The sequence below is a fragment of the Delphinapterus leucas genome, chromosome 2 (assembly GCF_059928025.1).
Source record: "Delphinapterus leucas isolate spDelLeu-1000000601 "Yukka" chromosome 2, BTC_Dleu_Yukka2, whole genome shotgun sequence".
NCBI classification, from domain to species: Eukaryota; Metazoa; Chordata; class Mammalia; order Artiodactyla; family Monodontidae; genus Delphinapterus; species Delphinapterus leucas.
Genome location: NC_143130.1, coordinates 118,205,476 through 118,228,102, shown reverse-complemented (window position 1 = coordinate 118,228,102; position 22,627 = coordinate 118,205,476). Strand labels below are relative to the sequence as shown.

The 22,627-nt window shown below is 36.9% G+C and overlaps 1 protein-coding gene across 3 annotated transcripts in view; it reads right to left on the bottom strand.

Moving 5' to 3' along the window:
* The window catches only part of SRP54 (signal recognition particle 54), a 43,146-nt gene that overhangs the window by 5,460 nt on the left and 15,059 nt on the right, over positions 1 to 22,627 (bottom strand). For all 3 annotated transcript variants that reach the window (XM_089907607.1, XM_022570725.3, XM_022570724.3), the window contains 9 exons: positions 21,436 to 21,540; positions 20,571 to 20,637; positions 20,435 to 20,492; positions 10,042 to 10,192; positions 8,818 to 8,966; positions 8,391 to 8,491; positions 7,817 to 7,903; positions 4,452 to 4,525; positions 4,133 to 4,241 (listed from right to left, as the gene is read on the bottom strand). In XM_089907607.1, the coding sequence (XP_089763733.1) occupies positions 4,133 to 4,241; positions 4,452 to 4,525; positions 7,817 to 7,903; positions 8,391 to 8,491; positions 8,818 to 8,966; positions 10,042 to 10,192; positions 20,435 to 20,492; positions 20,571 to 20,637; positions 21,436 to 21,540 (901 nt within the window). The remainder of the gene's footprint in view (positions 1 to 4,132; positions 4,242 to 4,451; positions 4,526 to 7,816; positions 7,904 to 8,390; positions 8,492 to 8,817; positions 8,967 to 10,041; positions 10,193 to 20,434; positions 20,493 to 20,570; positions 20,638 to 21,435; positions 21,541 to 22,627) is intronic.

Genomic DNA, 22,627 nt, shown 5'->3' with positions numbered 1-22,627 from the left:
AAGTCAATCTATGCCATTCTAATACCCGTAATTATGGAAAATCTTTTCACATATTAAAATGAAATATGTTTGCCTGACATTCCTTCCTATTTTGCATAGATGTCTCCTTGCCAGGCATAAAGAATAAGGCTTTCAAATTATTTGAGAGCCATGATGTCTCGTGTGAATTTTCTCCAGGTGACAAATATCCAACTCTTTTGACTGTTCCTCTTATAACATGGTTTAGCACCCCATTTACCACGCTGATTTCCTAACTACATTTTCTAATTTGTCTATGCCCTCTAAGCATATTGTCCAGAAGTGAACTGAAATCCAGGCGAAGACTAATTACTCATGTAATACAAATAAAGATCAAATTATCTCATAATAAACTTATAGTCTGTTAAAACCTCTAAATCCATTTCATAAATGCAGCTTTTAAGCCACATCTTCATGATAAAATATTTAGAAAATGTGTATCATATTCCTTCCAAGAGCTCAAATGGAGTGAGAGAAAGAAGACAGCGAATAACAGCACATCCTGGCAAGCAATAGGAGAGAGTTAAGCAAAAAGCAGAAGGGGACATAATTCAAAGAAGAAAGGAAGTCAGGAAAGGCTCCATGCTGGTGGTTTCTCTTTAACTGTGTAGTCCTGAAGGACAAGTATAAGTAAAGAAGAGAAAAGAGCAAGGGATATTCTAGGAAGCAGAACATGGATTCCTAGAATAAATGAAACTAGTTTTGTGTAGAAGGAAAAATACATGGATAAGAGCTGAGAGATTTAAGAGATTATAAAAGTAAGTAAGGACAAAATTATAACAGAACTTGTACACCAGGCTTAGGAGTTGGGAATTCATCACGAAGACAACATAGAGCCACTGAAAGATTTCGATCCCAGAATTGTTATGTTTAGAAAGATTATTCTTGTGGCAGTGAGGAAGGCAGATTAAAAGAGTGAAAGGGCTTCCCTGGTGGCGCAGCGGTTGAGAGTCCGCCTGCCGATGTAGGGAACACGGGTTCGAGCCCTAGTCCGGGAAGATCCCACATGCCGCGGAGTGGCTGGGCCCGTGAGCCATGGCCGCTGAGCCTGCGCTTCACAACGGGAGAGGCCATGACAGTGAGAGGCCCGTGTACCACAAAAAAAAAAGAGTGGAGAAAGGGAAGTGTCAGGAGGCTACTGTAGCAATCCAGGTAAGGAATGATGAGTGTATGAACTAATTCAGGGGATATAGAGACAAAGAGGAGAGAGAAGATACAAGAAATACTTAGGAAGTATAACTCACTAAGTCTAAGGTGATGTTAAGGTTTCTGTATTGTACTTGAAGTGATGAAATACTGATACGAATGGACTGTGATAAGTTAAGTATGTATATATATTGTAATACCTAGAGCAACCACTAAGAAAACTACTCAAAGAAACATACTAAAAAACATACAGATACATTAAAATAGAATAATAATGTTCAAACAATCCATAGGAAGATAGAAAAGAGAAAACAAAGAACAAAAATCAGAGTGAACAAACAGAACAAAAGATAAAATGGCAGAACTTAAATCCTAATATATAGATAATATATCAGTTAAAAGATTATCAGAATTATTAAAAAAGAAAAAACATAACATGTTGTTAATATGAAACTCACTTCAAATATAATGATACAGGTAGGTTAAAGGCAAAAGGATAGAAAAAGATATATAATACAAACAACTAATTAAAAGAAAGCTGGAGTGGTTGCATTAATATCAGATAAAGTGGAGCAGGGCAAAGGAGAGCATTACATACATAATGATAAAAGGGTCAGGTCAATTCACTAAGAAGACATAACAATCCTAAATGTGTATGCACCCAACAAAAGAGCTTCAAAATACACAAAGCAAAACTGACACAACTGAAAGGAGAAAAGTTAGGCATCTCAATACCTCTATATCCATAATCAATAGAATGACTAGACAGTAAATCTAAGTTGACCCCAGTTTCTAGCTTGGGTAATTGAACAGATAGGTGGAAGTGTCACTCACCAAACCAGAATCACTACATTTTGGAACTGATGTACCTCAGAAAACTCTCAAACGTGTAATAGAGATGTCTGTCCACCATTCAGTGAGCACCTAGACAGGAAGTGATCCAGAGTATAGACTCTCAAGCCAGAAGCCCAGCCTCTCCATTCCCTAGCTAGTGACCTTTGGCAGATTACTCAACTTCCCTGTATCCTAATCTGTAACAGCTAGATTGGATTTTGACCCCAGAATTGTCCCTTAAGAGTTGTTGTGGGTTAAAATATGTAAAGTGCTCAGGACAGTACCTAGGGCAGAATAAACACTCTAGATATGGCTGCAGTTATTAATTCTACATTCAAAACTTTTTTTTTTTTTATTTTGCGGTACGTGGGCATCTCACTGTTGTGGCCTCTCCCGTTGTAGAGCACATGCTCCGGATGCGCAGGCTCAGTGGCCATGGCTCACGGGCCCAGCCGCTCCGCGGCACGTGGGATCTTCCCGGACAGGGGCACAAACCAGTGTCCCCTGCATCGGCAGGCAGACTCTCAACCACTGCGCCACCAGGGAAGCCCTGCACAACTTTTAATAGTGTTGAAGATACACAGATGAGAGAGAAACATTATTTGGGTTACTATGAAGGCCTAGAGATCAGGAAAGACGTAGAGACTACAAAAAATCATCAGGTAGTAGACAAAGCATAGATGTGGATTAATTATTCAAAACTGAGCAGAACAATAAGAAACACTAGCTGAGGACAGAAAACTGTAGCATATATTCATTTAAGAGGTTGGGTGAGGATGAGACCAGTGAAAGAGACTAAGTGAACAAGAAAGGTATGTGTAGTTCCCTGGTGGCCTAGTGGTTAGGATTCTGGGCTTTCACTGCCGTGGCCCAGGTTCAATCCCTGATCTGGGAACTGAGATCCTGCAAGCCACACAGCACAGCCAAAAACACAAACAAACAAAACCAAACAAAACCAAAAAAGCAAACAAAAAAAAGAAACCAATAAAGGTAAGGGTAAAATGGAGAGATGGTATAATGGAAACCAAGAGAAAAAGGTGTTTAACATCCAATGTTATAAAGGTCAAGAAAAAAACTGAAGAGTATCCATTAGAGTAGACCAGTGGAAGGTTATTGAAAATCTTTGTATGATCTATTTCACAGTAATGGTGAGGAGAGAAGTCAGATTTCAGTAGTTTGGGAACACAAACCATCCTTTTAAGAAGCTTGACTGAAAAGAGAGACAGAGTAAAAGCATGCGGGAGAAGTGAAGCCTAGAAAATGTGAAATTGTGAACTTAAGAAAGAATGTTTATATATTGATGGGGGAAAAAAGTCAGTAGGTAAGGAGAGACTGCAGATATAGCAGAGGATTTTACTGATGGAGAGAGGTCCTTGAAAAAGCTTTAAGAATGGTTTGTGGCTGCCACAATCTCATAGATAAATCAGCCAAAGGCTGAAAGAATTCAATGCCAAAAGCCTGTATTTCTTTGTAAATAAGAACAGAGGTCAAGAGTAGAAGGGCTACAAAAGGGTGATAAATGTTTGGCATGCCTGCTGGGTTCAATCAGAAAGGGTGCTACAAATACTGGGGAAAAGATAAAGAGGTCATGGATCTAGAGATATTCATGGGCTGAGGACCTGAAAGTACAGGAGAAAGGGATAATGTAGGATTAGAGATAGAGCAGTGTACTTGAGAAGACCAAACCTTGAGAGTTACAGAGCAAAATAAGCTGGTAAACACTGCATAAACTATCTCTCTCTTACAGATTCCCAATTCATGTTAGCATATTAGAGCTCTGAGGAGACATACAATAAATAAACTTACTAGTGTTTTTTTTTAAACTCAGCATTCCCCCAAATTTATTTGACTACAGAACTCCCCTTTTAAGTTATTTCTATCAACACCATAAAGAACTTGTGTTCTCTCCACAGAACTCATTTGGAGAAGCACTATACTAGACATTTCTCTCAATGAGGAGGTCAACCCAGTAATCCCAACCCTTTGAGCAAGAGCTTTCAAGCAGCTAGAAATCTCCCTAACAATAATCTTTCAGTCTAAATTTTCCCCATCTTGTCCACAAGAACATAGTTAAACTCTCAACTTACTGATATTCAGAACATTGTCCTCCAAGTCAAATAATCTACCACCTTACCTTGATCATTCATACTATCCATTATTGTCATTAATTTCTTTAGCCTGGCCATTGACTCTTGTTCATTTCCTTTGCTCATAAAATCTGTTCCGAAACCAGGGATCATCCCCTAAAAGATATATTAAACATAAAATCAATAATAGCTTGAGATTAATTGTTCAGAATGTTCACATTTAATTAATGGCTTTAATGTTAATACTAAGTTTTAAAAGTATCTATTTTTACCCAAATATTAAAATAATTAAAGCAAGGGTATCTGTTCTTAGAAACTTTAACAAAAACAAAAGAGGTTAGAAAAAAACTTTTTAGTACAACTAACCAAGATCTGACTGAAGGGGCCCATTTTCATGATATTTTGAAATTGTTCATACATGTCTCGCAACGTAAACTGACCTGAAATACAATATAAATGATGCAGATATATTAGAGAATGAACATTTCCAGTCAATAAAGCCTAATGATTTTCCTTAATCATGGGCTCATCTTGAAGCACACTTATGAAATATCCAATCAATAAATATTCACTGAGCAGTTACTACACACAAGATCACAGGATGAATACAGTGGAGACAGATAGATCCTATCCTAGAGAAGCTCATATTCTATCAGAGAAAATGGACATAAATACAGGAAATGTGAAAACAAAGGAGACAAACTATACCTACTAGGATAACTGAAATTAAAAAGTCTGACAACACCAAAAGTTAAAGAGAATGTAGAACAAACAGAACTCTCATATACTGCTGATGAGAATTGTAAAATGGGCAAAAGCACTTTAGAAGATTATTTGGAGTTTCTTACACAGCTTAGCTGTCCATGAACTGGAAAATGGATAGACTCTGAATGAAATACTACCCTCAGCAATAAAAGAACAGGCTATGGGCTTCCCTGGTGGCACAGTGGTTAAGAATCCACCTGCCAATTCAGGGTACACGGGTTCAAGCCCTGGTCCGGGAAGATCCCACATGCCATGGAGCAACTGAGCCCAAGCACCACAACTACTGAGCCTGCGCTCTAGAGCCTGCGAGCCACAACTACTGAGCCCACGGGCCGCAACTACTGAAGCCCAGGCCCGTAGAGCCCGTGCTCTGCGACAAGAGAAGCCAGCGCAATGAGAAGCCCATGCACTGTAACGAAGAGTAGCCCCCTCTCACCACAACTAGAGAAAGCCCGTGTGTAGTAACGAAGACCCAATGCAGCCAAAAGTATATAAAATAAATTAATTAAAAAAAAAAAAGGAACAGGCTACAGGTGAGTACAACCACCTGGATGAATATCAAAAATATTATGCTGAGTCACAGAAACCATGTGGGAAAAAAAGATACACTCTAGGATTCCTATAATATGAAGTATTTACTGGGAAGGGGAATAAGCAAACTTTCTAGAGTAATGGAAATATTCTATTTCCTGATGGAGTGTAGATTATTGTGCATTTGTCAAAGTTGATTGAATGATATTCTTAGAATCTGAGCATTTCATCATTATGTAAATTCAGTTAAGGAGAAAAACAGAAAGAACAAGACAAAGGAGAAAGATTATTTTCTATTTTTGTCCAAAGATATAAACAAAAATGGTGTTTGGTTTTAGGCATTCTAAATTTGAAGTAGCAGTACAATATCTTAAAAGAAATGTTATAGCCGGCAGCTAGAAATGCAAAATAAAACGGTGGTAGAGAAGATTAAGGCTAAAATACATATTATACAGAAATGACAACTGAAGCTATGATAAATATAAGAAATCCACTGTCATGGAACCCAAGTGAAGAGTCTGAAAATATAAAAGGCAGATAAAACTGTTAAGTACTGGGAGCCAAGAGGAAAGAGAAAGGTCACTACATTTGGAAATCAGGAGGCCCTTGGTGATAACAGAAATGAGTAGAATGTTAGAAGCAGAAGCAAAATGCAGAGATATAAAGAGAGATCTAGGAGTCAGAAAGCAGACTGACGAGGAATATATTACCCAGTTTAGTGTGGTAGTAGCAGGGGGAAAGAATCAGGCAATAAAGGATAGATTCATTCATTCAACAAATATTTACTAAAGACTTACTAAGTGCCAGAAACTGTACTAGGTACTGTGAACATAAAAGAGGAAGAACACAGCTATGAAACCTACCTTCACTTTCCAGCAGGGAAGACAGACATCAAATCATTGTGATGACTCATACAGCAATTACAGGATCCAATGGAAACATACAGTAGGGGGTTCTAACTTAGTCTAAGGATAAGGTAGAATGTCCCTGAAGCACATTTAAGGAAAGACTTGAAGTATTAGTAGGAGTTAGCCGGTTTGGCTGGGATAAAGAAGGACAGAAGTAGGAAGAAGAGAGGATAACTACCTAACAGGCAAAGGGACCAGCAAGGGCAAAGGCAGAGACAGCAGCGTACATGTGAGAAACTGATAGAAATTCAGCATGACCAGCACACGGAATGCTAAAAACAATAGTGTCAAAACATGACTCGGAAGATGTGGGTTAGATAGTGGAGTCATTCAAAACTACTCTAAGGGAAATGGGAAGCTACTGAAAGATTTTAAGAAAGGTAATAGGATCAAATTTGCATTTCTGAAAGATCATTTCGGCTGAAGTATAAAAAACTGATCCAAGGGGAAGAGTCCAAAAAACTGGAATATCTGTTAAAAGACTTAGAATAAACAATCTAGATAAGAGATGAACTTGCATAGTTGCTGGGAAGTAGGGGATGGAATGGAGATAATTAGGAGGTAGAATCACTAGGACTAATGACTGATCGGAAAAGGACTGGGCAGAGTGAGGAAGAGATGAGTTGATGACAACATCCAAATTTCTGACTTTGGCAACAAGACAAATGATGTTAAATTCATAGATGATAACACTGGGGTGGGAGGTTAGGATGGGAAGACAAGGATAAACTGAACTAAATGTCTAAGGAAGATCTAAGCATCTACACATACAGATATGAGTCTGAAGCTCCAGAGAAAGAAGATGGCCTAGAATGATCCCTGGAAAACATCAACATTTGAGAAGTAAAGGCATAGGCACCTGACAAGATGAATGAGAAGGAGCAAAGAGGCAGGATAGTATGTGGCCATGGAAATTAAGAGTAATACCATTTTGAGAAAAACAGAAATGGTCAATAATATGTTAAATGCTTCTGGACATTGACGAGGGATTGAACTCGCACCCCCTGCAGTGGCAGCGTGGAGTCTTCACCACTGGACCACCAGGGTAGTCGGAGGTTAAGTAATTTGAAAAAGTCACATGTTAGATTAAAAAACTTGAGCTCTTAATCACATTTCAATAGGAGCTGACTTCAATGTGGAGTAAAGAAAACATGTGTGGGTGTTTAATCTCATTCTTTTAAATTTCTTTTTATATGTTTTATTACATATAAATATAAAATTTATAAGTAAACAAACCAATCAGAAGAGAGTATTCTAACGTACTTTTAACCTGTTTTACTCCAAGGAACCCAATGAAAGCTTCAATTTTAATCTTAATGCAATTTGATTACAAGAAAGAAAATAAAAACACTCCATTCTACAATTGCTTAGATGCCTGAGATTTAAAATGATTTATATATAAATCTAAAACAGTAAACATTTGAAGAATTGACTTTAATGGATGTATCATTTCAAACAAATTATAGCTTTATCAAAAGAAATCCAGGTAAGTCATCTGAGATCAAATGCTTTTTGCTACTCATATACCATGTTTCAACTTCTCTATAAGTGCTTCATTGTCATCCAACTTCAACTCGTTGACTTTATCTATCAGTCCTTCAATGTCACCCATACCTATAAGACCCAAAAAAGTAAAATTAATAACTAATAGTGTATCTGTTTTACATTATGCAAAATGCATGCACATACATAATAAGCCTGTGAGATAGGCACTTCACAGGTGAAAAATTGAAGCTGGAGAGGTTAAGTGACAAAGCAGGAACTGCAGCCCAGGGTTTAATTCCAAATTCCATGCTCTCAAACACCTGGAGACATTATGAAAGTTTTGCTGCCATTATCACTGCTATTACTACAACCACATGCTTCTGTATTGAGCTCTAAAACTTTTCCAAGGAACTTTCCATCTAATAGCTCATTTTACCACTCTAACTACAGGAAGCAGATAACCACCATCCTTAGTTTGCAGGTACAGAAGATAAATCATAGAAGAAAATTATTTTCCTGAGCTAGTTAGCGAGAGGGCAGAATTAAAATCCTAATCTGTCCTAAAAATTCATACTATTTCTTGAAGGTTTTTCTATATCCCCACTACTGTACACACCAAGAAGTTTGCTGATGAAAGGCTGTGTTTTGAAAGGTTCAAAGTCATCTATATGTTCCCCTGTACCAATGAAAATAATTGGACTTTTTGTGGCAGCAACTCTGCAAAGAAAAAGAAAACACAAAATAACCTCAAAAAGGAAAACAAATTTCTAGAAGATTTTAAAGGTAATTAGACAAAGGTACATAGCTCAAGTTTCTTTTCACTAGCTAAAGGAGAACTGTATCAGAGGTACTCTGTTTCTATTTAAACTTCTTTTACAGACCATACTATGTCCACCATTGGAATATATTTTAAATGATTAATAAGAAAGCCATAAATACACACACACGCACACACACACACACACACACACACACACACACACACACACACACACACACACACTAAGCCCAAGACACGGGACAATAACATCAATGATACTTACGCACTGAGTGCACCACCTCCTTTTGCATGACCATCAAGTTTTGTCACTATTACTGAGGCTACATCTACTTTATCTTTAAAAGCCTTAGCCTGGGCTTCACAAGCCTGCCCAATGGAGGCATCCATCACATAAACAATGTTATCGGGTTGCTAGAAAATTTAAATAGAAAAGATATATATTTTTACTGACCTTAAGGAAATTTCATCATTAGAAGCTATAAAAAATATTTATTATAATTATTCAATCAATCAGTATTTACTGAGGGAGTACTATGTATTGGGCACCATTTATGTCCTCAGTCAAAGAGATGAATAAGAAAATCCTTATCCTTGTGGGACCTACATTCTAATCACTGGAGACAGATAAAAAAATAGGCAAATAAACATTTCAGATGTACAACAATTAAAATGGAACAGAGAAAATCAGTTCTGAGGTGTGAGAGGTTTCTTTCTGTAGGGTGGTCAGGGAAGACCTGTCTGGAGGTAACATTTGAGCTGAGGCCTGAATAAAGAGGAAAAAGTTAAGCAATGATCTAGAGGAATCACACTCTAGACAAATGCAATAGCAACAGTAAATCAGAGAAAAAAAGTAGAAGAGTGTGCGCTGAAAGCAAAATAAATAAAGGACAGATGAGGATATTTCCCTTAGGTCTGCTCACCTAGGTCAAAATAATGGCACAGCTAAACAAAACAAAACAATGTATTAGTATTAATCATTAACCAAAGAATTACTGCCAACACCTCAATGGCAAAACATGGGTTCATAATATGTGCTATAGATTACCTATAAACCACTTCTTCCCAAGTTATTTCCATCACAATTTTAAAGAGACACTAAATGATTATTAATATTTTTAAATGCTTCATTTTAAAAATCTTTCAAAATTCACCTAAAGCAAATGTTTTTAAGTTAATTTAAATAATTTACAGAAAGGAAATTCAACAGCTATTAAAGGTTCTCATTTATTTTGCTTGTTACTTTTTCTTATACATACTAATAAGATGATTAAGTGAGAAAGGAAATATTTCAATACTCATGAAAATTTCATATTAATGTACAGAAGATTAAGTCCTTATCATACAGACAAAGGAGCCCAAAATAAAAATATGTTACTTGGAATCTTTCTAACAGGCAAAAAATAATTTATATGGTTCATAAACTCAATCAGGATTTATAATTAATTTAACCAAAGTCTTAATAATGTTGTTAAATTAAGCTACTTACTATAGCATTAGCAACTTGAAGCATTTCTTCAAACAAAGAGTCTTCTTGTTTATGGCGGCCACTTGTATCAACAATAATAATTTCAAAATTTTCATTTTTGAATTTCTCCACTCCTTCAGAGGCAATGATGACAGGATCCATTTCTGTATAGCTATTTAACATGGAAAAATGACTTAGCAGCAAAACTTCCAAATACGAAAAATTTGGAAACTGTTAGTGCACCCTTAATCTACTCTGAAAAAGTCATAATGATCACAATTTCAATTTAGAAGTATAAAATCTAATAAGTATTAAATATAACAACCCACTTCTAGAGCAGCATGAAGCAGTAATCAGTTTTCCAATTACAAAATCCTGTATGATTCTTTTTTTTTAAATAAATTTATTTAAAAACAATAAATAGCCCCCATATTTATTTATTTATTATTGGCTGCATTGGGTCTCGGTTGCTGTGCGCAAGCTTTCTCTAGTTGCAGTGAGCGGGGGCTACTCTTCGTTTCGGTGCGCGGGCTTCTCATTGTGGTGGCTTCTCTTGTTGTGGAGCACGGGCTCTAGGCATGCAGGCTTCAGTAGTTGTGGCACATGGGCTTCAGCAGTTGTGGCGCACGGGCTTAGTTGTTCCATGGCATGTGGGATCTTCCCGGACCACGGCTCGAAACCATGTCCCCTACTTTGGCAGGCAGATTCTTAAACACTGCGCCACCAGGGAAGCCCGAAATCCTGTATGACTCTGCTGTGTATCTTTTCTGAATGAGCTGTGAATCCCTCAATTTTTTTTACATTTTCTTTAATAACTGAACTTGTATTACATAGTGTTTTAAACATGCTTTTCCACTTAACACCCTTTTATAAGCAATGTTTTAAACATCTCTATTGGAGTATAATTGCTTTACAATGTTGTGTTATTTACTGCTGTATAGCAAAGTGAATCAGCTATACGTATACATATATCCCCATATCCCCTCCTTCTCGCGTCTCCCTCCCACCCTCCCTATCCCGCCAATCTAGGTGGTCACAAAACACGGAGCTGATCTCCCTGTGCTATGCAGCTGCTTCCCACTAGCTATCTATTTTACATTTGGTAGTGTATATATGTCAACGCCACCCTCTCACTTTGTCCCAGCTTACCCTTCCCCCGCCCCGTGTCCTCAAGTCCATTCTCTACGTCTGCATCTTTACTCCTGTCCTGCCCCTAGGTTCATCAGAACCTTTTTTTTCTTTTTAGATTCCATGTATCTGTGTTAGCATACGGTATGTTTTTCTCTTCTGAGTTACCTCACTCTGTATGACAGGCTCTAGGTCCATTCACCTCACTACAAATAACTCAATTTCATTTCTTTTTAAGGCTGAGTAACATTCCATTGTATATATGTGCCACATCTTCTTTATCCATTCATCTGTCGATGGACACTTAGGTTGCTTCCATGTCTGGCTACTGTAAACAGTGCTACAATGAACACGGGTGCATGTGTCTTTTTGAATTATGGTTTTCTCAGGGTATATACCCAGTAGTGGGATTGATGGGTCATATGGTGGTTCTACTTTTATATCTTTAAGGAACCTCCATACTGTTCTCCATAGTGGATGTATCAATTTACATTCCCACCAAGAGTGAAGGAGGGTTCCCTTTTCTCCACTCCCTCTCCAGCACTGATTGTTTGTAGATTTTTTGATGATGGCCATTCTGACGGGTGTGAGGTGATACCTCAGTGTAGTTTTTTTTTTTTTTTTACATCTTTATTGGAGTATAATTGCTTTACAATGGTGTGTTAGTTTCTGCTTTATAACAAAGTGAATCAGTTATACATATACATATGTTCCCATATCTCTTGCCTCTTGCGTCTCCCTCCCTCCCACCCTCCCTATCCCACCCCTCTAGGCGGTCACAAAGCACCGAGCTGATCTCCCTGTGCTGTGCGGCTGCTTCCCACTAGCTATCTATTTTACGTTTGGTAGTGTATATATGTCCATGCCACTCCCTCAGTTTGTCACAGCTTACCCTTCCCCCTCCCCATATCCTCAAGTCCATTCTGTAGTAGGTCTATGTCTTTATTCCTGTCTTACCCGTAGGTTCTTCATGACATTTTTTCTTCTTAAATTCCATATATGTGTGTTAGCATACAGTATTTGTCTTTCTCTTTCTGACTTACTTGCAAAGGATTAATCTCCAAAATTTATAAGCAGCTCATGCAGCTCAATAACAAAAAAACAACCCAATCCAAAAATGGGCAGAAGACCTCATTGTAGTTTGGATTTGCATTTCTCTAATGATTAGAAATGTTGAGCATCCTTTCATATGTTTGTTGGCAATCTGTATATCTTCTTTGGAGAAATGTATTTTTAGGCCTTCTGCCCATTTTTTGATTGGATTGTTTGTTCTTTTGATATTGAGCTCCATGAGCTGTTTGTATGTTTTGGAGATTAATCCTTTATCCATTGCTTCGCTTGCAAGTATTTTCTCCCATTCTGAGCGTTGTCTTTTCACCTCCTTTATGATGTCCTTTGCTGTGAAAAGCTTTTACGTTTCATTAGGTCCCATTTGTTTATTTTTGTTTTTATTTCCATTTCTCTAGGAGGTGGGTCAAATAGGATCTTGCTGTGATTTATGTCATAGAGTGTTATATCTATGTTTTCCTCTAAGAGTTTACATTTAGGTCTTTAATACATTTTGAGTTTATTTTTGTGTATAGTGTTAGGAAGTGTTCTATTTTCATTCTTTTACATGTACCTGTCCAGTTTTCCCAGCACCACTTATTGAAGGGGCTGTCTTTTCTCCATTGTATATTCTTGCCTCCTTTATCATAGATAAAGTGACCATATGTGCGTGGGTTTAACTCTGGGCTTTCTATCCTGTTCCACTGATCTATATTTCTGTTTTTTCTGCCCGTACCATACCGTCTTGATTACTGTGGCTTTGCAGTACAGTGTGAACTCAGGGAGCCTGATTCCTTCAGCTCCGTTTTTCTTTCTCAAGATTGCTTTGGCTATTCAGGGTCTTTTGTGTTTCCATACAAATTGTGAAATTTTTTCTTCAAGTTCTGTGAAAAATGCTGTTGGTAGTTTGACAGGAATTTCACTGAATCTGTAGATTGCTTTGGGTACTATAGTCATTTTCACAATGTTGATTCTTCCAATCCAAGAACATGGTATATCTCTGCATCTGTTTGTATCGTCTTTAATTTCTTTCAAAATTGCCTTATAGTTTTCTGTATACAGGTCTTTTGTCTCCTTAGGTAGGTTTATTCCTAGGTATTTTATTCTTTTTGTTGCAGTGGTAAATGGGAGTGTTTCCTTAATTTCTCTTTCAGATTTTTCATCATTAGTGTATAGGAATGCAAGAGATTTCTGTGCATTAATTTTGTGTCCTGCTACTTTACCAAATTCATTGATTAGCTCTAGTTTTCTGGGAGCATCTGTAGGAATCTCTATATAGTATAGTAGAGTATAGTATATTCTCTATATAGTATAGTATCATGCCATTTGCAAGCAGTGAGAGTTTTACTTCTTTTCCAATTTGGATTCCTTTTATTTCTTTTTCTCCTGATTGCCATGGCTAAAACTTCCAAAAGTATGTTAAATAATAGTGGTGAGAGTGGGCAACCTTGTCTTGTTCCTGATCTTAGAGGAAATCATTTCAGTTTTTCATCATTGAGAATAATGTTGGCTGTGGGTTTGTCATATATGGCCTTTATTTTGTTGAGGTAGGTTCCCTCTATGCCTATTTCCTGGGGAGTTTTTATCATAAATGGGTGTTGAATTTCGTTGAAAGCTTTTTCTGCATCTATTGAGATGATCATATGGTTTTTATCCTTCAATTTGTTAATATGGTGTATCATAGATTGATTTGTATATATTGAAGAATCCTTGCATTCCTGGGTTAAACCCCACTTGATCATGGTGTATGATCCTTTTAATGTGTTGTTGGATTCTGTTTGCTACTATTTTGTTGAGGATTTTTGCATCTATGTTCATCAGTGATGCCGGCCTGTAGTTTTCTTTTTCTGTGACACCTTTGTCTGCTTTTGGTATCAGGGTGATGGTGGCCTCGAAGAATGAGTTTAGGATTGTTCCTCCCTCTGCTATATTTTGGAAGAGTTTGAGAAGGACAGGTGTTAGCTCTTCTCTAAATGTTTGATAGAATTCGCCTGTGAAGCCATCTGGTCCTGGACTTTTGTTTGTTGGAAGATTTTTTAAAATATAAATTATTTATTTATTTATTTATTTTTGGCTGCATGCGGGCTTTCTCTAGTTGCAGTGAGTGGGGGCTACTCTTTGTTGCGGTGTGTGGGCTTCTCATTGCAGTGGCTTCTCTTGTTGTGCAGCACAGGCTCTAGGAGCGTAGGCTTCAGTAGTTGTGGCACGTGGGCTCAGTAGTTGTGGCTCGTGAGCTCTAGAGTGCAGGCTCAGTAGTTGTGGAGCACGGGCTTAGTTGCTCTGCGGCATGTGGGGTCTTCCTGGACCAGGTTTTGAACCCGTGTCCCCTGCATTGGCAGGCAGATTTTTAACCACTGTGCCACCAGGGAAGTTCCTTTGTTGGAAGATTTTTAATCACAGTTTCAATTTAAGTGCTTGTGATGGGTCTGTTTACATTTTCTATTTCTTCCTGGTTCAGTCTTGGAAGGTTGTACTTTTCTAAGAATTTGTCCATTTCTTCCAGGTTGTCCATTTTATTGGCATGTAGTTCCTTGTAGTAATCTCTCATGATCCTTTGTATTTCTGCAGTATCAGTTGTTACTTCTCCTTTTTCACTTCTAATTCTGGTTATTTGAGTCTTCTCCCTTTTCTTCTTCATGAGTCTGGCTAATGGTTTATCAATTTTGTTTATGTTCTCAAAGAACCAAGTTTTAGTTTTATTGATCTTTGCTATCATTTCCTTCATTTCTTTTTAATTTATTTCTAATCTGATCTTTATGATTTCTTTCCTTCTGCTAACTTTGGGTTTTTTGTTGTTGTTGTTCTTCTTTCTCTAATTGCTTTACGTGTAAGGTTAGGTTGTTTATTTGAGATGTTTCTTGTTTCTTGAGGTAGGATTGTATTGCTATAAACTTCCCTCTTAGATCTGCTTTTGCTGCATCCCATAGGCTTTGGGTTGTCCTGTTTTCATTGTCATTTATTTCTAGGTAGTTTTTTATTTCCTCTTTGATTTCTTCAGTGATCTCTTGGTTATTTAGTAGCGTATTGTTTAGCCTCCATGTGTTTGTATTTTTTACAGATCTTTTCCTGTAATTGATATCTAGTCTCATAGCATTGTGGTGGGAAAAGATACTTATATGATTTCAATTTTCTTAAATTTACCAAGGCTTGATTTGTGACCCAAGATATGATCTATCCTGGAGAATGTTCCATGAGCACTTGAGAAGAAAGTGTATTTGTTGTTTTTGGATGGAATGGCCTACAAATATCAATTAAGTCCATCTTGTCTAATGTGTCATTTAAAGCTTGTGTCTCCTTATTTATTTTCCTTTTGGATGATCCGTCCTTTGGTGAATGTGGGGTGTTAAAGTCCCCTACTATTATCATGTTACTATCGATTTCTCCTTTTGTGGCTGTTAGCATTTGCCTTATGTGTTGAGGGGATCCTATGTTGGGTGCATAAATATTTACATTTGTCATACCTTCTTCTTGGATTGATCCCTTGATCATTATGTAGTGTCCTTCTTTTTCTCTTGTAATAGTCATTTTTAAGTCTATTTTTCCTGATTTGAGAATTGCTACTCTAGCTTTCTTTTGATTTCCATTTGCATGGAATATCTCTTTCCATCCCCTCACTTTCAGTCTGTATGTGTCCCTAGGTCTGAAGTGGGTCTCTTGTAGACAGTATATATATGGGTCTTGTTTTTGCATCCATTTAGCCAGTCTATGTCTTTTGGTTGGAGCATTTAATCCATTTACATTTAAGGTAATTATTGATATGTATGTTACTATTACCATTTTTTAAAGTGTTTTGGGTTTGTTTTTGTTGGTCATTCCTTCTCTTGTGTTTCCTGCCTAGAGAAGTTTTTAGCATTTGTTGTAAAGCTGGTTTAGTGGTGCTGAATTCTCTTAACTTTTGCTTGTCTGTAAAGGTTTTAATTTCTCCGTCAAATCTGAATGAGATTCTTGCTGGGTAGAGTAATCTTGGTTGTAGGCTTTTCCCTTTCATCACTTTAAATATGTCCTGCCAGTCCTTTCTGGCTTGCAGAGTTTCTGCTGAAAGATCAGCTGTTAACCTTACAGAGATTCCCTTGTATATTATTTGTTGATTTTCCCTTGCTGCTTTTTTTTTTTTTTTTTTGCGGTACACGGGCCTCTCACTGTTGTGGCCTCTCCTGTTGCGGAGCACAGTCTCCGGACGCGCAGGCTCAGCAGCCATGGCTCACGGGCCCAGCCGCTCCACAGCATGTGGGATCTTCCGGACTGGGGCACGAACCCGTGTCCCCTGCATCGGCAGGCTGACTCTCAACCACTGCGCCACTAGGGAAGCCCTACTTTTAGTTTTTTGAGAAACCTCCATACTGTTTTCCACAGCGGCTGCACCAATTCACATTCTTACCAACAGTGTACAAGGATTCGCTTCTCTCCTCGCCAACATTTGTGTTTTGTATTCTTTTTGATGACAGCCATCCTTTTGTAAGCATTTTATAAAATAATTAAATATTCTTGTAAAACATGACTTTTAAGTTATGTAGCATTCTATCAGATGGCTATGCTATCATTTATTAAATAAATGCCCTACTGTTGGCCATTTAAGGTTTTCCAACTTCTTGGTCTTAAAAATATAGCCAAAATGAATAGTACGTAATGTTGTTTCTGTGAAATTGTTATGACATACTCCTACAAGTTGAAATTGGATCAAACGGTCTGATCATTTTGGCTTTTGGTTTTTAAAAGGAAAATGTCTCAAAAGTTTAATTTCATTCCTATTTTACTACATTTTCACAATCCTCAAAACTGTATTTAATTTGGGACTTCCACTGGCTAAGACTCTGAGCTCCCAACACAAGGCGCCTGGGTTCGATCCCTGGTCGAGGAACTGGATCTCACATGCATGCCATAACTAAGAGTTCACATCCCACAACTAAGAAGTCCACATGCCACAACTAAGAAGTCAGCATGCCAAAACTAAGAGTCCACATGCCACAACTAAAAGATCCTGCACACCACAACGAAGATCCTGTGTGCCACAACTAAGACCCAGTACAGCCAAAATAAAAAATAAGTAAATAAATATTAAAAACAAAAGAACCAAAACTCTATTCAACTTGAAAATCAAGAAAGGAGATCTCATTTTAATTTGGCTTCTTTTGATTATTGGCAACTTTTGATACAGTTCAATACTGTCAAATGAAAAAAACATATAATGTTAACAAAAAGTTTCCCCCTGGGCTTCCCTGGTGGCACAGTGGTTGAGAGTCCGCCTGCTGATGCAGGGGATATGGGTTCCTGCCCCGTCCGGGAAGATCCCACATGCTGCGGAGCAGCTAGGCCCGTGAGCCGTGGCCGCTGAGCCTGCGCGTCCAGAGCCTGTGCTCCGCAATGGGAGAGGCCACAACAGTGAGAGGCCCGCATACCGCAAAAAAAAAATAAGTTTCCCCCTAAATTAACAACAAAAATCAAGTAGAAATACACTTAAAAAGAATATATGTGAGCCTTAAATGAAGAAAACTATTATACTTAAGGACAATTTTTTTTAACAAAAAAGACATAGCAGGTTCCTGAATGGAACTATACACGTATAGTAAAGATGTCAGTTCTCCCCTCAATTAATTGGTTTCACGGTAGTTCTAATCACAATTTTAGGGAGATTTTTCTTTCTAGAACTTGATTAAAAAAATCTAAAATTTTCCCAGGAAAATAAGCAGGTGAAAGAAGCAATAAATGTTGAAAAAGAAGACAAAAATTAGCATTACCAGCTATTTTAAAATATGATTAAGAAGGACTTCCCTGGTGGCACAGTGGCTGAGAATCCACCTGCCAATGCAGGGGGCATGGGTTCTATCCCTGGTCTGCGAAGATCTCACATGCCACAGAGCAACTAAGCCTGTGTGCCACAACTACTTAGCCTGCGCTCTAGAGCCCACGAACCACATCTACTGAAGCCCATGTGCCTAGAGTCCATGCTCCGCAACAAGAGAAGCCACCGCAATGAAAAGCCCGCGCACCGCAATGAAAAGCCCTCACACCACAACGAAGAGTAGCCCCCAATAGCCTCAACTAGAGAAAGTCCATGTGCAGCAACGAAGACCCAATGCATGCAAATAAAAAAAAAAAGATAAAGATACTATTAAAATAAAACTTACAAATGTAGAAAGAAATATTATCAAAGATGTTCATAAGGGCATTGATTAATGGAATACAATGATGTCATAAAAAAGAATTATCTTAAACAGTATATTGCCCAGAATTATTAAGATCCCATTTTTTAAGTAAACATTTTAATGAAGTATAACATATATGTGGAAAAGCTGTACAATTATAAACTTGGTGAATTTTCACAAAGCAAACACACCCAGATCAAGAAAACAACATAATTAGCACCTCACTCCTTCCCAAGAGTAATAACTACCTTGTCATAAGATCCCATTTTTAATCAACTGTATAGTGGTACGTTTACATACAATAAAATGCACTATTTTTATTGTTCATTTTAACGAGCTTTGACAAATTTACACAACCCATATAACCACTACCAAAGCAATCAAGGTACAAAGCACATAAGAGTCCATTTCAGTTAAAAATTATCTATGTATGTCTGTGTATTTGTTTATATAGACACTGAAAAAAGCACAGATGGACATGCTACAAGCTGATAACTGGGAAGTGAAACTGCTAGTGCTTTCACTTCTTTAAAATTTTTAATTAAAATAGTGTTTTTTAAAAAAAGAACAAATGATACTATAACAAACATATCTACCACCCCCCCCAATAAATGCTAATATGTAAATTTAATATTGGAGATACAGTTCAAGTCCTCCCCCCAGCCCCATTTACTTCATCTCTCCTGGAGGAAACAATGACTGCTAATACTTTACTCCATATACGTAGTATGTTTTTTAAGTTTACATAAGCAAAGGAGAGATTATTTAACAAATGGTACTGAGAATACTGGTTAAAAATCAATGCTCTGGCTTTGGCTGATAGTTCAAGTAATTATCAGCTAAATTATATCATTTGCAAATTGAGAACCCTAAAGGTACAGCTGTTTATTATCCCTTGATTTTTAAATCTATGTAAGAAAAAGTTCTTATCCTAAAAATAAAATTCCTAACATTATTCTTTAATCTACTTGCTAGAAATTATCATAAGAAAATAACTAAAAAGGCTTCCCTGGTGGCGCAGTGGCTGAGAGTCCACCTGCCGATGAAGGGGACATGGGTTCGTGCCCCGGTCCGGGAAGATCCCACATGCCGCGGAGTGGCTGGGCCCGTGAGCCATGGCCGCTGAGCCTGCGCGTCCGGAGCCTGTGCTCCGCAACGGGAGAGGCCACAACAGTGAGAGGCCCACGTACCACAAAAAATAAAAAAATAACTAAAAGAGGGAATTCCTTGGTGGTCCAGTGGTTAGGACTCCACGCTTTCACTGTCAAGGGCCCAGGTTCAATCCCTGGTCAGAGAAGTAGTAAGATCCCGCATGCCATGTGGCATGGCCAAAACCAAACCAAAACAAAACAAAAAAACCACACTAAAAGAAAAAGAATTTAAATAAAGAACATACCATAGCTAAAGTTCACCAGTTTTCTTGGCCAGCCAAAAAGTAGAAAATAAAGACCAACAAAATGATATCATTCATTTAATTACCTCAAATTTTAGCTTCTTTAAGCTTTCTATGTTAATAATCTTTTTATATTGATATTAATAACATTAAGAGAAATGCTATTCCCTCAAATAGGTCCTTCTAAATTCAATCTCGACTCGATTCTTTTAATTAGTCATTTTAACATATACAAACCACCTAATTGAACAGTAATGTAGCAAATGAAGGATAGCAACGATCAGAATCTCTGAGATAACTAAAGATCACAAAGCATTTTAGGATGATCAAACACAAACTTTCAAAGATGATGTACTAAAGAACCAGACAATATGGAATTCACCAGTGTGTTGAATGGAGGAATGCTTCAGATAGGTCTTAAACAACTGGAATAGAAGCAGAAGGATGCTGGAAAGCATGCAAGGCAGGATGATAAGTACAGGCAGAATTATAAACTAAACAACATCTGCTCTGATCTATCAGGCTGGGTCAGAAGAGTCATGTTACAATAATAAAAGATAACAATGTATTAATTATAACTCTACTTTGTTCCAGAAAGGATTTAAGCTTATAAGTATATATTAAAATGTGACCAGATAGCATTAAATAAAGTCAGACAGATAAGGTGAGAAACATGAGTATAAAAATAAAAACTGGAACCCACCTTCCATAGAATGGAATTCTTGCTTTGGTTGCATTCTGTTTTAGTTGGTCAAAAGCCCCTATGAAATAGAGTTAATGAGTCCTCAAACTTGAAAATACAAATTTCAGAAAACAATTTTCAAATTTGAACACAATACCTGCTCTGAATGTGTCTGCACATATCAAACAGGTCTTCCAACCTTTCCTCTGGTAGTAATATGCTAACTGGGAAAGGAAGATTTTAAAAATCAATAAATACAAATTTATTATACATGTAATTGTTTCTGTTTACACTTGTTATTTACTTAAGGAGTAAAATAAAACTGCTCATATTCTCCTAAAATATTATTAAATTCTGAGTATAGAAAATTTCCTAAAGAGTTTAAATTCTAAGTGCCATACAGTCACATTCGAAGGATATAAAATGATGAAGCAACAAATGATCACGGTAAAAAATGTTATTAACGTTAATTAAATACAAACAATAACATAACCCCCTAAGAAATAATCCTTTCCTATTTTTTTCTTTCTAAACTATACAAAGTTGAGGCTTGTGGAGTAAAATCTGGTAACAAAGTTGAGTTACCCAATTATGGAGGAAGGGGTGGTATAATGAATTTAAAATTAGCAAAAAGATATGCAAAATGAAGATTCATATGTATTACACTGGGTGAGACATTGTGAAAAGGGAGTCTTGAGCCATAGGAGATAAGGTAAACTTTCCACGTTCACCTCTCCAAAAATCATATCCTCATCTCCTTAAAGGACAGGAACAGTCTTTTTGGTAAAAGAAACAGCATAGTTATATAGAAGTCTACCATTCTTGCAAAAAGCTATCACGAGAAAGACTATGGGATTCTTTGCTCTTATCCTACAAAGAGCTATTACAAAAACATAATAGATACATCAAACAACACAAAATTTTAAAGGAACAATACTACAAATCCTGACTTTAACGTAAAACTTGATTTATACAAACATATCTTCTCCATGACTTTGTTTTTTTAATTAAGTATAATTTACCTTTGAACATGTTGTTGTTTTACCACTCCCTTGCAATCCAACAAACATGATCACATTCTGTTTTCCTTTAGTGGGTGTCCATGCTTTAACTCCAGGGTCTACAAGCTACAAACCAAAAATAAAATCAGGTTAACCTATGCTTACATTCAAAACCCCTCTCCCCACAACTTTTAACTTGAAAAAATAACTTATAGACATTTAAATATAAGCGGCAACCATAATCCTACCATTCTAATACAACTCTATTTCCCTTTGTACACACGTAGTGAAATTTAAAAATTTAAAATAGTACACTGTGAAGTCATAAGCAAGCCTAAACTCCCAAACCAATTCAGAGGTAAGGATCTCAAAATATTTTTTAGAACAAGCTGGAGTGTGAATGTGAGACCAAGTTTGAGCCAAGGGAGCAATCTACAACAGCACTGCAGAAATATAATATAAAATATATGTGCAGGCCACATATGAATTTTTAAATTTCTAGTAGTGACATTAAAAAAAGTAAAAACAAGTGATATTAATATTTTATTTAACTCAATATATCTAAAATATTATAATTCAACATGTAATCTATATTTAAAAATTAATAAAATATTTTATATTCCCTTTTGCCATGCTAGGTCTTAAAACTTGACATGTATCTCCTACTTACAGCACATCTCAATTTGGACTAGCCACATTACAAGTGCTCAATAACCACATGTGGCTAATGGCTACCATATTGGGACAGTACCTATCTTCATGTTCAATTTGACAAATGTTTATATATGAACAAAATTACAAATTACATGTGAAAGACTTTCCAGGTCAGTCAAACATTAAATTCTCCAATGCCAAAGATGTACTGTTCTATAAAGTTATTATATTTAAAGTGCTAGTAAAAAATAATCACTAATTTTATGACAATCAGTGGAAAATTAAGGCATTGATACATATATGGACAGTCCCCAAATAAACAAGCATGAGGCATTTTTAAAGTTCATTTAAAAAAATAATTCAGTTCCAAGTCAGTTGTTCGGAGCTTGAAACCTGTATCTCCATATGATAATAAAACCATAATAGTAGTTAATGTCCTAGGACCAGATGACATAGACCGTATTTACAACTATGTGTAAATAAAGTTTTAATAGAACACAGACATGCCCATTCATTTACTGCTTTTGTGCTATAACACCAGACCTGAGTAGTTGCAACA